Here is an 18,815-nt window from a genome sequence, read left to right on the forward strand (position 1 = left end):
TGGTAGGAGAAAGGAACTAAATCCACCTAATCTAGAATTGCTTATACAAGTTGTACAAATTACAAGCTGATAAATAGTCTTTGTTCTACAGAATGACAACTCTTCAAACTACACAGGTAAAGACCATTGATGAATCACAGTGTTAACATAGATTCTAGTGCTTGACATAGATTCTTAGCACTTCTTGGCCTTGTAGGAAGTAAAATACTCCTTTTAGCCACTGGAGGTTTCCTTTGAAAAGTAGAAGGCACGATCCCAAGTCTATCTGCAAGAATTGGGCAGACTGATGGAGAAGGCGTTGGATACTACTGGACTTCTTGCTGAACATCTGAATTTGAAAGGAGTGTGATTTGGTAGGAGATTGGTACAGCACGAGGTGACAATTTGGGGCAATTGCTGGTATTTTTTTCTTTCCTTCATCGAATAGGAACTGCACCCCACCTTTCTGTTTAGAGATTCCTGGTCAGTGGTATGTTTTCGCTGGATCAGCTAATACAGTGCTTCCCCCTTCTTTCTTAAATCATTTGAATCCACTGGCACTTCTGATCACTTGCACTTCTTATACCGTTGTATTGATGATGTAAAATATGTAAATAATTGTATAGAAAATTCAATGGAGTTGGCCTCTGGATGATCATAGTTCATTGTTTGTGATCGACTTGACTGGGGGTTGGCCTCTGTATAGCTCTGTATCCTCTGTTTCTTTATCAGCCCATAATAATAAAAGTTTATTACAAATGTGTGTGGTGCTTGTTTGTGCTATTGTTCTTTGTATTATGTTTGGCACTTTTTATGAAGTAACCGTGATGATGATACTTCAGGTATTTCGTGGCAATGTTGATTTGCTCTGTCTGATTTATAAGATTTCTGTTGTTATTTCACGGGAGGTTGCTATGCACTGTATCATCTCCAAGTGCAGTCGAGGATAGTTAACAACAAATCGTGAACTCCTATGGAAAATGAGCTTTCAAAGGATCTAAAGAAAGTGAATTCTCAAGGAATTTATCTCTTATTTTTAAAACTAGGGTTTTAAGTATATCACAATGCTCTTTAAATGTCCTCAAGTCAATGGTAATGGTTGTTAGAGAGCCGTGGACTTACAGGAACGAAGAATAATGAATTTCAAGAAAATGTTGTGTTCAAAGATATCTTTACAGTGTTGAAGTACAAGTAAGCATTGCTTGACATAAAATGGATAAATAAATAATTTTAATGATAAGACAATCGGTATGATTTATATATGGCTTAAAATTAAAAGTAACTCATCTAAAATAGGAAAAACAATCAACGTTAATCATCTTAAATGCATTTGGATCTTCATCTCAGATACTTTGATTTGCAAAGCTTGGGGACCTATCTTAGATACTTTGGCTTGCAAAGCTTGGGGACCTATCTTAGATACTTCGACTTGCATAACTTGGGGACCTTGGACGAATCTAACCAATTAGTAATTTGACCTTCCATTGTGAATCAACAATATCCATAAAAGGTCAAATTGTATGATGAAATTGATGTTTCAAAGCTCATTTGTCAACACAACTATCTGAAACTTTTTAGAGGTGAAATTGTCTTATGTACACTCTACCATGATTGCAATTTTTTAAATCCAAAACATAGTTCAAAGTTTCGTAAACTTGTCTTTTGTTAATGACTCTGCAAAAATATTAATGATGTGATCACTTATCTTGCAATAAATAAGATTCACAATATCTTTATTTTGTCAAATAATGGGCATGAAGCCTCCACATACACTATTTTACTATGAACAAGAAGATTCACAATATCTTTATTTTGTCAAATAATGGGCATGAAGACCCTAGGTCTCAAGGCTGCCTGTGATGGTTTATTTTTGGTGGCTCGGTCTGACTTTACTTTATTTGTTGTCAATCCTCTCACTGCCAAGTTCAAACGTTTGCCAAGGATACGTCCACATGCTAGAGGCTGTGATAAATTTGTCAAGTGTCTCATTGTTCATGGAACAGCTGAGCTGCAAGTTAATAGAGATTCAGGGGATTATACAGTTTATTTGTTTGGTAATTGGCAGGACAGAAGGTATTTGATGTTCTGTAAACTTGTCTGCTTTTTGATCTGGATCTCTGTTGCTCTCAATGAGCTCTCTGTTGATCTCTGTAATTGCAATCTGAATATGCACTATACGGTTTTACTATCTCATCGTTATGGTTTCTTACAAGGGACTTGATTTTTCATAGGATCTTTGTTTTTTTTCAAATGTTTATTTCCTAATTTGATTTTGTTAAACCAGGTATAGGTGGTTTCAGATCACATCCCTAATGGGATTAATATTGAATCTAAATTAGGTTAAAGAAGAGTTGGGGTATTTATTTCCGTTCTTCTCTTTTGTGATACAGGAGTACTACATCAGGCATACTGATGGTTGCCCCGTGTATTCAGAAGCAGAGAAGCAGCATGTGATTCAGTGTTTGGAGGCTGCCATTAGATGAAGAACATCAGAGGTATGAGTCCAAGGATCGAATCCATGGTGGAAATTTATTCAAAACCCTAAGACTTGGGATTCCCGGTGCATTCAAATTTGATCCTTTTTAAATTTAATCAGCTTAGTGTGAGTTTTGTTGATGATATTTTATGAATTCAGGGTATGCGACTGGAATTCTGCACCAACGACCGTGTTGGGCTTCTGTCGGAGGTGACTCGCATATTTAGAGAAAATGGGATGTCAATTACAAAAGAAGAGGTGTCAACGTGGGGTGATAAGGTAGCTGATGTGTTCTATGTGACTGATACAGCTCGAAACCCCGTTGATGCCAAGACAGTAGAAGTTGTTCGCCAAGAAATTGGACTAACTATATTGCAAGTAAAAGACGACTGTATGCATACAAAATCTCCTCCAAGGGAACCTGCCATCCGATTCTCCCTTGGTGATCTCTTCAAATCAAAGTCAGAGCGTTTTCTCTACAGTCTTGGATTGATAAAATCCTATTCTTAGATGTTGTATTTTGGGCCTCTTGCAATGGAATTAAGTAATTTCCTTTGAAGGTTGTATGTATGGACGATGGTTCTCTAAAAACCATCGTCGTTCATCTGTTTTCCACTGTGACAATTACCTTGCTAAAGACAGAAATTGGGTACAGCAATGCCAGGATTTGGAAAGCACAATACCACTGGGATTTTCCAAATATGATTTGTTGATCATTGAACAGAAGACCAGCAATGGAGAACTATTCACCACACTGGCCAAACATGGCCCTGTCATTTGATGACCCAGGAATTGCGAAATTGACCTCATCATAGAGAAGTGTGCAAAATTGGTAGAACTGAAAGAAGACAGCGCTAATTACAGTGGTGGTAGGAGAAAGGAACTAAATCCACCTAATCTAGAATTGCTTATACAAGTTGTACAAATTACAAGCTGATAAATAGTCTTTGTTCTACAGAATGACAACTCTTCAAACTACACAGGTAAAGACCATTGATGAATCACAGTGTTAACATAGATTCTAGTGCTTGACATAGATTCTTAGCACTTCTTGGCCTTGTAGGAAGTAAAATACTCCTTTTAGCCGTTGGAGGTTTCCTTTGAAAAGTAGAAGGCACGATCCCAAGTCTATCTGCAAGAATTGGGCAGACTGATGGAGAAGGCGTTGGATACTACTGGACTTCTTGCTAAACATCTGAATTTGAAAGGAGTGTGATTTGGTAGGAGATTGGTACAGCACGAGGTGACAATTTGGGGAAATTGCTGGTATTTTTTGCTTTCCTTCATCGAATGGGAACTGCACCCCACCTTTCTGTTTAGAGATTCCTGGTTAGTGGTATGTTTTCGCTGGATCAGCTAATACAGTGCTTCCCCCTTCTTTCTTAAATCATTTGAATCCACTGGCACTTCTGATCACTTTCACTTCTTATACCATTGTATTGATGATGTAAAATATGTAAATAATTGTATGGAAAATTCAATGGAGTTGGCCTCTGGATGATCATAGTTCATTGTTTGTGATCGACTTGACTGGGGGTTGGCCTCTGTATAGCTCTGTATCCTCTGTTTCTTTATCAGCCCATAATAATAAAAGTTTATTACAAATGTGTGTGGTGCTTGTTTGTGCTATTGTTCTTTGTATTATGTTTGGCACTTTTTATGAAGTAACCGCGATGATGATACTTCAGGTATTTCATGGCAATGTTGATTTGCTCTGTCTAATTTATAAGATTTATGTTGTTATTTCAAGCGAGGTTGCTATGCATTGTATAATCTCCAAGTGCAGCCGAGGATAGTTAACAACAAATCGTGAACTCCTATGGAAAATGAGCTTTCAAAGGATCTAAAGAAAGTGAATTCTCAAGGAATTTATGTCTTATTTTTAAAACTAGGGTTTTAAGTATATCACAATGTTCTTTAAATGTCCTCAAGTCAATGGTAATGGTTGTTAGAGAGCCGTGGACTTACAGGAATGAAGAATAATGAATTTCAAGAAAATGTTGTGCTCAAAGATATCTTTACAGTGTTGAAGTACAAGTAAGCATTGCCTGACATAAAATGGATAACTAAATAATTTTAATGATAAGGTAATCGGTATGATTTATATATGGCTTAAAATTAAAAGTAACTCATCTAAAATAGGAAAAACAATCAACGTTAATCATCTTAAATGCCTTTGGATCTTCATCTCAGATACTTTGATTTGCAAAGCTTGGGGACCTATCTTAGATACTTTGACTTGCAAAGCTTGGGGACCTATCTTAGATACTTCGACTTGCATAACTTGGGGACCTTGGACGAATCTAACCAATTAGTAACTTGACCTTCCATTGTGAATCAACAATATCCATAAAAGGTCAAATTGTATGATGAAATTGATGTTTCAAAGTTCATTTGTCAACACAACTATCTGAAACTTTTTAGAGGTGAAATTGTCTTATGTACACTCTACCATGATTGCAATTTTTTAAATCCAAAACATAGTTCAAAGTTTCGTAAACTTGTCTTTTGTTAATGACTCTGCAAAAATATTAATGATGTGATCACTTATCTTGCAATAAATAAGAGTCACAATATCTTTATTTTGTCAAATAATGGGCATGAAGCCTCCACATACACTATTTTAATATGAACAAGAAGATTCACAATATCTTTATTTTGTCAAATAATGGGCATGAAGACTCCACATACACTATTTTACTATGAACAAGAAGATTTTGTATTGCATAATACATTGGAATCTATTGCTCAAACGAGAAGCCAACCTCATCCATTATGTGGATTCACATTGATTTTTCCAACATTAAATGCACCCTTATATTCAATTTTAGTGGTCAATAGTTCTGCTTGCTTCTTACAAGACCAAAGTAACTGACTAGTTTCATATTCTTAATGCAGTACTTCATACTGTGCTAATATGTATCTTTCATAAACAATCCTTTTTGTGGCCTCTAAGCAGCTCTCTTTCATATCCTACATGAATTTGTAGACCACACTAGCATTAAATAATATATCAAATCCGCTATGAATCAAGTAAATGAGGCTCCAGTAGTCTTCTTGTAGAGAGTACCATTAATTTTCAAAGGCACACTCAGTCAATTTCTCTCTTGATTGTTATGGTGCCAAAAATGGTTTATAGTGTTCCATCCTAAACATGTATAATGAATGGCGATTTATATTTAGGTAAATAAATATATTGTTATCCATTTGCAAAACTTGGCTTCCATAAGGAAAAATACAACACACTCAGGTTTGTAATTCTAAATATCTCTATTTATTGTTTTTTCAAACCCAAAATTAGGATGACACTACTTCAATTTATGATTAAGTCACAAGCATGTAAATATTATCACTTGCACATTTATGATTAAGTCACCAACATGTAAGTACCTACATTAACATCGACAACTTCAATCGTCTTAGTCAACCATTAGAGAAGACAAATGTCCCTTATAGATGGAATTTTTGTATCATATTCACCATGATAATTCATAGTCAAATGATTAGATAAGCCATTGCTTGTAGTCAATTATATTGGAAAAGATCCACTCGAAGTGAAATCCGTTACACTAGTTGATTGCCTAGTGGAAAAGCTAGTCAATGCATTAGTTAAGGTTGTATAATAATATGCTGATATAGAATTTGTCCTAATCTCAAATGCATCATTGCTTAATAATCCATATGGGGAATTTAGTTTGGCAACCCTTGGAAGTCTACTTGTTAAAAGACAACATCCCACCTGCAAATAACTTTTCATTTTATTAGAATGAACAATTTGTAGGCACTTGTCAATTTGTATCAATTTGTAACCTTCATGGCCAACCTTCAAGCAACAAAATTTGTCACAATTAGATGATTTATCAAATAAAGAATAGAGCTTCATACATGTATGATTTTTCTTTTTGCAATCATGACTCCCATCATGACCTGCCAAATTTCGGCATTCCTCCAATTCATTTCCTTGGTGTGATTCAAGAGAGCAATATGTGCACTTTTCATCGCAACAATGGTTACCCATACAAGAGTGATCAGAGGAATGGACCTTCTCTAGAACACATCGCCAAAAACATACAGAACATTTACAAACACATACAGAGAGTCCCTGTTTCAGTTCTGCAAGTGATAAAATTGCCTCCAGTTGCAACTTTTGTACATCAGCATTCCCAGAAAATTCTGCAGTGTTGCAGTGAAGCCACTTTTCAACACGATCGCGCCATCTATCAGACAATGCCACTAAGAAATCGAGAAATTTAGAGTGCCAAAAATCACCATTTTTGCCTCTCCTTTCCAAGACACATTCTAGTTTCGATCTGAGACGATACAAAATTTTGCCATTTGATGTAGATTCATCCAGAGCTGCAAGCTCCAAGCCAGTGTCCTGCAAATCAAGAAGGAGATCCCCAATTACCATTGGAGCGTCACTTACCTCTTCCTCTGAGTCAAATTGGTAGCCTCCAAACACTGAATCATGATTAGATAAGCCATTGCTTGTAGTCAATCATGCATGGATTGATTTGACTATGAATTGGCTCTGGATAATACAAATGTATTGCCTGCATTCCAAATTGTGGTCAAGGATATTTACACTAATGTGAGCAAGAAAATGCTGAATTCAGATTCCTATAAGTCTCAGTTGTCTCTCAACAGAGTTAATATTATGGATGTATATGGAGATGGGAATGGAGTGGAACCACCCAAGACAAAAAATTATTGCTGCTGAGGATTCAGAGAAAAAGCTCCTTTGTTTCTGGGCGTTCTTCAAACAATTGTCTGTGTGTCCTTAATTGGAAGAACAAATATGCAGCATAAGCTATCAGCATGATGACGCTGCTGACTCTAGACAGTTGTAATGTTGATACAACTACTTCACTATATGCCATAGATTGTTGAAGGGCTAAGGGTAGCATGAGACATAGTGAAGCCATCATGAGAAGACTGGAGTTGATTCCAGAAATAACCTACGTCATATAGCAATACAACACCCATGGTTAGGCCCTAATGAATGAATATCATGAGCAGGTCGGACTTGTTTTGGTGGCCTAGGTTGTTAAAGAAAAACTAAAAATATATCACATGCCTTGTCAAATCGTTATTCTTTTTTCATGTTGGCAATTCCTCCACAAAAGAGAGATGTGCCAAGCACAAAAAGTAAGTTGGAAAGAACAGAGCCTAGTAGAGAATACTTGACCACATTGGTCTTGCCATGGTAAAGTGCAAGCACTGCAATGAGCATCTCTGTTGCATTTCCACATGTGGCGTTGAGCAACCCACCAACTATAGGAGAATTAATTAACAATATATTTGCATCAGTTACTTCGAAATGTCAAACACTTTCTCATATATATCAATTAGCTCATATCTTGTATCCACAAATATGAGTACATAGTCCATATACATATAAGAATCTCACTTGTTGGTCCAGTGTAGAATGCAATTTGTCTGCAACAATTTACAACAAAACATCAGATTGTAGAACCAACAAACATAATATTTTATGAAGTCACTACACTGCAGTGACCATTCCAAGTGTATAAACAATTGCAGTACAAGGTGTAGATTACACGTAACCTATGTACACATACCATGTAATTTTTCACTTACTCGGTGACAAAGCCTATACGTTCAGCAAGACGTGCAAGGCCAAGCAAACTTATGATGAACACCCAAACCTGCAAACAAAAGAATGTGGAAAATGATGCCAGAAAAACTTACAGAAAATGTCAGAAATGATAAACTTTCAAGTAGCATGAACCCTCCGTCCTTTCTATTGATAAACTTACAGAAATGATGCTACTTTCAATAAAGAGCTTGAAAGACAACTTGTTATTGTTAGATTGCTTACAATAGATGGGCTGGAGCTTCCATTTCTGGTTGCTCTGTTTCTTCCACTCAAAGAGGATGAGTTCATTTCCATCACGTATTCCTCCAACATGGCTATTTGCAACTTTCGCATCCATATTCAAATTAATGTTGTTCACAGGCCTCAGACATTGATACCTATTTCCAACATCTGCACTTAAGGTCCACAGAACAGACTGCTTTGCCTTGTCATGATTATAATCTGCCAAGTATATCTGTTCAACAACATTCAACAAAAACTATGGATTAGGGGACCACCGTTGTAAACAACTTTGTTGCAGCCCATAATGCCCAAGACCTTGGCACTCCAAAACCCTGAGTTAAGGTGGTTTATAGCATTGCAGTGAATAAGACTTCTCTACATATCCAGAGGAGAGGCTATATTAAACAATGAAAATAAAAGGAAAAGGGAAATAGAAAGTTTTACCTAGTCCCATTCTTTATCCCCATGTTTCAAAGCATGTCTGGTGGCCTTGTTCACCAAGGCAAACGCTGGGAAGCCATCTTCATCCTTGACTCGAAGGCCCCATGAATCTACTTTGATCCATTGCTGACAAAAGGTTCCATCAAACAGGGGAATAAGGATAGTGATCAATCATCAATTATTAGATGAACAAATGCTTTCAGCGAGCTTCAAATAAAGTAGCTCAAACTGATGAACATACCTGATGAGGATCATGTGGGTTTTCCAGCGCAAGCACTGCAACATCACCACGAGCAGCCAAGAAAAACTCTGGGTTGGCTTCACAATGGATCTTAACCGTATGTCCTTGTGGCTCGACATTAGCCTGTGGTGGATAGAATGAACTCTGCTCACCTCGTGGTGGATGGACTCCTTGTGAAGCACCCACTGTTCAATTTACCAACAAATATTAAAAATCGACACTCACCCAATTACGCCTGAACCTGAAGGTGACGTCCCCTGGGTGGTGAGCTGCAGAGCGGAGGAATTGCCTGGGCCGGAGTTTTGTGGTGAGCTGCAGGCGCCGAGTCGAGGAGGAAGGTGAGTGAGCTGCAGGGGCCGAGTCGTGTTGGTTGGGGGAGCAGCCCGCGGTTTAGCAATTCCTCCATTTCGAATTGGAAATGGCATCAACTCTCCGCTGCGGCAATTCCAGTGCCGATCCGATCTGTCAGAGAATGTCAGGATTGCCAGCTCCGATCCGATCTGTCAGGAAATGTCAGGAAATGAATGCGGAGCGGTGGACGGAGGGTGGCGGAGCTAGGGGAGGGTGGCGGAGGACGGAGGGATTGCCGACGGCCGGAGCTGGATGATTTTCTGGGCGACGACGGAAACCGGGCAATTCCTTCGCCTAGGTAGACTACTCCAAAAAAATCAATTGTGTAAATACAAATAACACACCCTACAAAGTGATGTCTTCTTGAATATTGATCAATATGAATGATTTTCCTTTCACAGTTCTTGTGTTTTGATTCTTTATGAATAGGAATTGATTCATTCAACTAAAATTGGTATTGTTGATTTTGATGGCACTTTTGTTGTCCAGCTTGATGATTGGGTGCTGTGCCGAATTTACAAGAAAAATGGTCATTCTCAGAGAGTACAAGGGGTAGAACGAGATGAATCACCAAGTGCAGATGAAGTGATGGCTTCTTTGCCTGATATTGATCAGCAAAACAAACTGCAACTGCCCAAAATTGCCTCTTTCAGTGGGTTGTTGGAGAGTGACAATCCTTTCATAGATGGTTTTTTAAACGATGAAGCCATGGATGGCAATGGAAACAGCAGCAGACTACCTCAAGTCCAGTCCTCCAACCTCTCTCAAAACAATTTCAGCAATAACAATGACAACAATAGCGATTGCCGATATGAAGTTGTCCCAAAACAAGAAGAATTAGCAGTGGAGAATGACAACAAATTCAATTCTCTCAAGAGGACCCTCTCCTTAGCATATGGGGATAATGAAACCAACCCTGCAAAGAGATTCAACAACATGTAGAACAACTACAGCTACAACGTCAACAATAATGTTTCAGCCTTGCTTAATTCAATGCAGCCCAATCAAACTTTCCAACAGCAGAACTTCCTAAGCGCATTGAATGACAGTCAACAGAATTTCAGACTTCCCTACATTCAGAACATGCATTGGCCCACCTAAGCAAACAGAAAAAAATACTTCAATTCCAGACGCACAGGTATGCGAATGTGTTCGGCCTTGATGGCAGCTGTATATCAGAAACAACTTTGGCTGTCCAGTCTAGGAAGACGAAGACATGCCACTGGTGAGATTGTAAACTACATAGCTGTAGATGCATATCGTTTTGGAGAGTTTCCGTGGTGGCTGCATTGGGGTTGGACCGTCCCTTTGCAAATTTGTGTAGCAATTGGCATCCTTTTTGCCACAGTTGGATGGGCAGCTATTCCAGGTTTGCTCATCATCATTCTTACTCTCATTCTAAACAAACCTCTGGCCAAAACCCTCCAGAAGTGCCAAAACTCTGGCCAAAAACTCTGCTGGCTCTAATTCTTTAGGGCATTCAGACTTCTGGATACTCTGCAGAAAAACAATTCAATGCCTATGAAAAAAATTGCAGTGTAGCATGAAAATCAGATTATGCTTGTTTAAACTGATATAATATGCAGCTTTCATCATAAAAATAAAAATGCTAGCACATACTACTTGACACAGCATTACCATTTAGAATAACCATAATTGTCCAAAAGACATAGCTGGCACAAATGCCGCTTGAATGAAAATAACGCTAAAGCACAATTCCCATTCTAAAATATAATTTCTCCATCCCTGTAATAAAAGTGGCATCATATAGAACGTTTCAAGATAGGTATGCAATTAGCTAAGTAATTGGACTGTTGAGAGGCCATGATGGATGAAAGTTGTATATATTATTATTCTCCAAGGACCACGGAGCTAACTGAAATCCATTTTTATATGATTTGTGACACAGGCAGAGTTAGTCAATATTACCATACTAGGAGTAATGAGCAAGAGATGTCTCTGTGTACGATGTTGCCATGGAATATAATAGGCATAGGAACAGTGTGGGCTGGAGGACAATACAGAGCTCCTTCATGAGCCCAAGCATTTGTTTTCACCTCCTTATCAACCACCTGTGGCTTCTCTGCGTCATAAGGAATATATCCTGGCAGGGATTCAGTTCATCACAATGTGATATGGTTTAAGGTCTTCATATTTCTAGGCAAATACATTAGAATGTTGTTTGAAAAGATTAACATACCTCTCCTTAAAATTTTGTATATCAATATGGATACCTAGTTGTTGTTCGCGTGAATTCATTTGTTTAACTTCACCTTCAACTAGGCAATCTTTAAGGTATCTAAACAAGTTCAATGGATATTTATGACTACTTTTATTCTATTTCATAGCCACTTTAACCCCTGAATAGGGTTTTCGGCATGGCTTCCTCAATTCAAACTCATTATCATCGACCCTTGCTTTCAAAAAAGCCCATTCACATTTCAATATTCTTCCACACACTATGCCTTACGACGTTTCCTTTGCAACATTAGGTGCAAATGCTAGTTATAATAATGTTAATTACTTCAATTGTTTTTTATATAATATAGAAAATAAACCACTAGGCAGTGCAATTAATTCGGGGAGCACGATTTACGACCTGCTGAACAATGAGCGAGCTAAAACTTTCTATTTGTTTTACTGTGTAAATTGGGTAGTGGTATACCTATCTCGTGCATTGGTATACCTACTTTATTCCAATAAATAAAACTAATAATTACAACTTAGACAAACACTTTTTATCTTCGAAAAAACAATTGTTACCTTCTATTTACATTTATGATTATCACCCACAGTGTAAATAAAAAAAATTGCTTTTCTCCATCATCATTTACAAGAAATTCATTAAATGAAATTCATTTTAGATACGCTTTTATCTTTATTTGAATTTCAATTGAGTGTCTATGGAGTAAAATCCATTCAAATTCATTTTAGATACGCTTTTATCTTTATTTGAAGTTCAACTGAGTGTCTGTGAAGTAACATCCATTCAAGTTGGTGGTGGTTAACTGGTCAATAAACTGGTTTTTAGATATGAGTTTAGAAAATAGCTAACCTATCAATAAACTGTTGTTTAGATATGAGTTTAAAAGATCGCTGACAAAAGTTTGAAATAAAGTAAATCAAAGAAATTTATGTTGTTGTGTGAGTAGTAACTAATTAAGATAAATGACTTAAAATAGAAATTTCTTACAAATTTTCAACAAAGGCATTACTAAAAAGGAGTGAAGATATTAAATCAATAGAGGAATAGGATACATTAAATTTCAAGTTTCTATATTGTTGTTGAGTAGACCATAACAATTGATGAATATGGCCATATTTAAAATAAAGGATTTATTTATGTAATGCTAGTGCATACAATAAATTTCAAGTTTCCATATTGTTGTTGAGTAGACCATAACAATTGATGAATATGGCCATATTTAGAATAAAGGATTTATTTATCTAATGCTAGTGCATACAATTAGAACGAATTTTTTTGTTTTTTTTTTTAAATATTAATAATAAAAAATAAAAAACTAATAGTGAGTTGTACATACACTATCATTTACATATAAATCAATGTTTTCTGAAAATGGGAAAGTTATCTACTCATCCTACCTTATGTAAAATTTTCTAAATTTGGAAATGGTTACTTATTCGAAGTTTGTGATTACACGATGTGATCACCAACCAGATTCTCTTCCAACACACAACCTCAAAAACAACCAACCTCAATGTAAAAATAAAAAACTAATAGTGAGTTGTACATACACTATCATTTACATATAAATCAATGTTTTTTGAAAATGGGAAAGTTATCTACTCATCCTACCTTATGTAAAATTTTCTAAATTTGGAAATGGTTACTTATTCGAAGTTTGTGATTACACGATGTGATCACCAACCAGATTCTCTTCCAACACACAACCTCAAAAACAACCAACCTCAATGTGGCCGATGAGAGTGTAAGAAAGGTTTCAATGCATGCCAATTTTTTATTAACTTATTTCAGAATGGCCGAACACAGTCAACCATGATCAACATGGTTGAATGATCAAACATTTAGTGTTGAAACCCCAGACTAATTCCCCTTTATTATAAGCATTTAATATATATTTTTATTAAATTAAAAATGCTTGAAAATTGGGACAGAGATTTGAGAGTTTGAGGAAGGAGATTGCTTGGGATTTGAAGGAAGCTTGGTTTGTTTTATGATAAGCCATTAATGACTGGTAGGTAAGATTTAAATTGGAATGATTGCATCAGCAAATGGAGCTGGGAAAAAGGACAAAAGGGCCATGCCTGTGTTGGATAAATCCATAAAGTACAAAAGACAAAATTTAAGGATAGGGCAGAGAGATGACACAACAACATCCCCCACCACCACACAAAATAGAACAACCATTGATGAGAAGGAAAGGGAGCCAACATTTTCTTCCGACGCAAGCAACAAACCATTCCAACAGAGTAATGGGAGAATGATCACACTCCACGAAGAGGAAAAAAAACACAGACCGCTCTCAAAGGGGAGGAAACTCCACTCACTAAAAGGAAGGGAGCATATGTGTATAGAGAATTCTCACTGATTGATATAAGACTACCACTATCGCATAGAAAGAGACAAAGAGAGAAAACAAAGTGCACAACTAAGTAAGAATGAGAGAATAAAAACTTTGTGGTGCTATAAAAACATAGGGTAGTAGAGTCATATTAGTAGGGAATGCATTGAGGGTGGAGATGGTTTTCTCTAGATTCCCTTGACAACTTAGGTGGAGGCATGTTCCTTGGATTCTTGGTAGGAGAGTTATTTATTCCCCTATCCTTGTTTTCTTGGTTTTTATACAGAAAAATGAATTTCCTTGTTGATTTGAGGTGGATCTATAGCCCCTCGATTCCCTTGATGATTTTAGGGTGAAGGTGGTGCACCTCCATATTCTGTGTGATATATGGACTGCATGAAGTAGCTAGTGGGGGGAGATGGATGGTCATTAGGACTCACTGTTTCAACTAGCAGAATTGAATTAATCCCTTAAAAAGTCATCCTCAAGCTCTATAATTTGGCTTGGGGATGAAAGATGCAAGAAATAATTGTTTGCAACTCATCTAAGGTTAGGTGGGGAGTTGTACTGCCAATCCTAATTGCTAGATCCTTCATAAGAATATAAGTATTTCTTATGATTTATACGCTAGTGAATGCTATATCAATGTTTAATATGTCATTTAAATGCTATTGAATGCATGGAATGTTTTTGTTTTCTATAAGAGTGGGAATCTTAGCTCCCCATGTAAATTATACGAAACAAGTTAAGTTCATGTACTTTCTTAGTGTCTATGCTATACTGAGGAGTGCTAATTTCCTATATGAGGGTGTATTGCTAATCCTATGTGTGGCTAACAAGGAATGGTTAAATTGTTGTGTAATTGAGGTGTTAATGAGTGAATTGATACAATTTAATGTGTTGTTTAATACCTATAATATATTGAGGAAAATGAATTCATGTATAATGCCCAATTACATGCTATGTATGAGGAATGGTTCACTCATAGAGAATTGAAATATCTATGCCTACTTATGACTTATGCTCAAAATGTTTTATGCTTGTTTAATGTGTTGATTTAGCATGGATTGTAATGCTGAGGAATGAGGCATTCTTGTAAAAATGAACATTTTTTCTTTAAGAGAATGGATATGGAATTTTTTTGGATACCTATGTTAAATTGAGCATAATTTAGTCTAGATGGCTTGTATGCATGGAATGTTTGATTCATGTAAGTTCTTGATTAGAATTATGGTCCATGTGCCTGAATATCAAGAGATGGGTGAATCTCTATAATGATTAATACCCTATAGAAAGAATGGCTAAATATGTTTTGTTCCTAAATATGTGAGGCTAGGAAGTCTTGGGATTTTACACAGGGTAATGTGCAAGTTTACTTCCTATGTTACTATTGAGGAATGTTAAAATCTCTATGTGAGTAAATCATATTCAACATTGTGTGAATGAAGAGGAATTATTGATCCCTAAAGGTTGATACATTTGTGCTTGTTTATGTTCTTTGTATTTTTATTATTTGATTTCAATCGAGTCGATAATTTATTAAGTTAATATTTAAGAGTGGGTTTCTCCTATGTTTGTCCTGAGTATTTAAATTGGACTATGTGGCGATGTATAGAAGAGATACAAAAATATTTGTTAATTTGATGGATTCTTAGACTAAAATGATTTGAATATCAAGTCATTGTTTGCCCATAAGCTCACAAAGGATAACATTTCCAATACATGTGTATAGACCTAAACATCTATGTATTCGTTGGTTGTGTTGAAGCCTTGGTAAAATCAGAAGAGATAGTGGAGGTTGGTGAAGGAAAAATCACTATAGGTATCCCACATACATGTCACAGGTTGGTTTGGGTAGAGATGATGCCAAGCTCAGGAGGGATAGTTGTAAAGGGTTGTGTAAAATCAAATATCTGTAAGCCCACGAACTTGCATGAGGTAATAACCCCAAGCCCTTTGGAGGAATGATGTTAAGGATCAATCAACCATATGACTTGAAGTTACAACAAAGTGTAAAGCCAAGGTGAATTTGGATCATTAATCTGAGAGGATATTTGTATAGCTGACCACATGTCTTAGAGGATTGGTACCGTGGAGATTTCTATGGAGGGTTAGGAAGGTCCCACTAGGAAGAAAATGTCGAGATGTCGTGGTGGTGTCGGGTCAGACATTACACACTAGCATGACTATTGGGTGTGGAGCCTGATTATCTTCTTTATTCAGAGGTATCACCACATTGGACCCCAATTTGTAATGGGGCGGCAACACCGCCCGTAATATTTGCGCTGCTACAGAGGATAGTAAAGAAATGATTTTCTTACAAAGGTTTCTGGATGAATTGGGTAAGAAGCAGGAGTTGGGCAGGTTATACAGTGACAGCTAGAGTGCCATACATCTTACAAAAAACTCTGCATTTCATTCCAAGACTAAACATATATAGCTCGAGTACCATTTCGTACGATCAGCATTGGAAGATGGACAATTGAAGCTGGAAAAGATACACACTAGCCAAAATCCTGCAGATATGTTAACAAAAGTTGTAACTAGGGAGAAACTGAGAGTCTGCTCAGTTTCAATTGGTCTTCAAGTATGATGAAGAAGGTGAGAAAAAAACCAGGTCGAGAGTGGAGTCATTGTCCAACAAATAAAGCAGCGGTGGAGTTGTTATTATTAGTCTCCAAGAGGGAGATTATTGGGTGTGGAGCCTGATTATCTTCTTTATTCAGAGGTGTCGCTGCATTGGACCCCAGCCCGTAAATTGCCTTGTAAAATGTTGGAATTTCGTAGTCAATCTGGGTTGTTCATTACGTGGATATCTGATGGTAGAAGTTATGTTTAATTTAGGGTTTTTTTTCCCTAAAAGGCAACCCCTCGCTATATATGAGGGAATTGCATTGCGTCTAGGTAGATCGGTATCCTGAGCAAGAAGAGAGAGGAGATTGAGTGAGAGAGAAGAGGAAATTATCGCGGATCTATTGTAGGTTGTATCTATTTAGTTTGTTGGATAATATAAAAGGAAGGATTGGTTGTTTCTTCGTGGACATAGCCCAAATTGGTTGAACCATGTATATCTGTGTCTCTCTTGTTTTATGCATTTTCTGTGTTTACATTTCTGCAATATTTTATATGTTCCATTGCTCTGTAATATATAATTTTCTAACAATGACAACATGGAAAACCAAAAATCACATGTAATGCAAAATATATGATTTGCATGGGTTCAAAGACCTACATGGGACCCGGGCCATGTGGAGTGTGTGAAAAAGGATGACATCAACCCAATTCTTAGAACCGGTGATGTCACCACAAACACCAAACCACAGACACTTCGAGTGAAGTACTTAATAGAATTCCTAGGATTTAATTCCAAAGATGATGCAATGTGTGGCACCATTCAACATGAATGATCACATGACATGGATGTGTTTGTTTAAGGGTCAAAGGAGAGACTAAGCAATAGTGCAAAGTGTACACTGCCACGTAGCGCGGAAGGTCATCCCCAACTATTTTAGTGGGGAACTATATTAGAACCCACTATGATATTTTATCTCAGGTGATATTGCCATGGGAGGTCTCCACCCATGTGCATTGCATATGTTGCTTATTTGTTACCAGTTGGTCTGTGTGGCCTATAGGAAAGGGGTTAATATGTGACACCAGTATGGAGAGGTCACCAGCTATTGAAATGCTTCCACGTGTAAGTGAGGTCGATGGCTTGGATAGCTACATGGGGATCACGTGGGTGCCACATGGTAGATCAAGATCATGTGCAACTATCTCATTGGCTAGACATTAGCTGGCCATATCTTTTGATCCAGGGATGAGATTGAAGAAAATTTTATATAATTGGAAAGGTCTTGACGAGATGAACACAATGATGTCATTCATTTTATGTTGTCGGAAGGTCAGAAAATTTAGATCTCATTTTTATAACTCAACATTAGAGGTTGGGTGAACTTAATAACATCCTCCTTCTACCCTTAGTTGGGGCTAGGAATAGCGATGAGCCTCAATTTTGCAACAAGAGTGTTACAAGTCCCAAGGATACCATATTTGACTATCAACTCATCGTTCATACAAACTTAAGAGATGAGAGTGTTATATGCATAGTAGGATAATATCTACTCATATCACATTCGAGCAATGGACCATACCAAGGTGTACATAGACCACTCTATAAACTGATTCTAGATTGGAAAGGAAACAAATTGCATGAAAGGAGTGTTCTAATCTATTTGCAGAAATGGAAATGTTACTCTATATGCAAAGGAATCGAGATGATACTTACTCAAATGTATATGCTAACCCTAATCACATAAATTTGAAGGCTACACTACTTGAATAAATGTAAATATTAATCTATTTGCATAATGTAAATTTTGCATAAAAAGGAAACCTAATTTATACAATCGAATAATAATGTTGAAATTGAAACCCTAAATTAAGAAGCATAAATCAAAGAAAGAAAAACTAATCTAATTTGCACAAAGAAAGGAGAATATAATCAACCATTAATCACTATGTTCCAAAGAGATTACACTTAGTGACAAAGTTCATTCACTACTAGATTTGGGCAAAAATTCAGACGGTGGAATTTAACGAAACAGATAAAATTAGAAAGTGTTAGAAGTTAAAATTGTTTTTTTGTTTTTTGTTTTTCTAAAATCCCAACTCTCATCAAATATTCAATGGGAGTTTTTTAACGGTCGAATATCCAACGGAATTTATTTTCTCGTCGATTAGATGATGTGTTTCCTATAATCCCTCCTATCGTTGAATATCCGACGGGAGTTATTTTACCATCACATATTCGATGTTTTATCCAATATGAAAATGTGTTGTCCAATTTATGACAAAATGGAAAATAATCGTTGCATAACGTTCAATTCTACCATTAATGGCTTTTTTTGTTGACAATGTCCAATATGGGACACAACATAC

The 18,815-nt window shown here is 36.7% G+C and overlaps 1 protein-coding gene and 1 pseudogene across 1 annotated transcript; one reads left to right on the top strand and one right to left on the bottom strand.

Moving 5' to 3' along the window:
• The first annotated feature begins 1,801 nt into the window (after positions 1–1,801).
• Positions 1,802–2,965, top strand: LOC149260611 (ACT domain-containing protein ACR4-like). The gene is made up of 3 exons (XM_089460358.1): positions 1,802–2,158; positions 2,370–2,429; positions 2,615–2,965. Exons 1-3 carry the CDS (start codon positions 1,802–1,804, stop codon positions 2,963–2,965), a joined length of 768 nt encoding a protein of 255 aa, XP_089316484.1.
• Positions 2,966–7,179: 4,214 nt separating this feature from the next.
• On the bottom strand, positions 7,180–8,412 carry LOC149260612 (vacuolar cation/proton exchanger 3-like; annotated as a pseudogene).
• Positions 8,413–18,815: the final 10,403 nt, after the last annotated feature.

This window comes from Pinus tabuliformis, chromosome 6 (genome assembly GCF_031772625.1).
Source record: "Pinus tabuliformis cultivar Carrire ecotype Pingquan chromosome 6, CPIR1, whole genome shotgun sequence".
In the NCBI taxonomy this organism is placed as follows: Eukaryota; Viridiplantae; Streptophyta; class Pinopsida; order Pinales; family Pinaceae; genus Pinus; species Pinus tabuliformis.

Coding starts and splice junctions, on each gene's coding strand:
- LOC149260611 (XM_089460358.1), top strand. CDS start 1,802: ATGGGCATGAAGACCCTAGGTCTCAAGGCTGCCTGTGATGGTTTATTT. Junction 2,159..2,369: donor ATCTGAATATGCACTATACG/GTTTTACTATCT, acceptor TTTGTGATACAG/GAGTACTACATCAGGCATAC. Junction 2,430..2,614: donor CAGAAGCAGAGAAGCAGCAT/GTGATTCAGTGT, acceptor TTATGAATTCAG/GGTATGCGACTGGAATTCTG.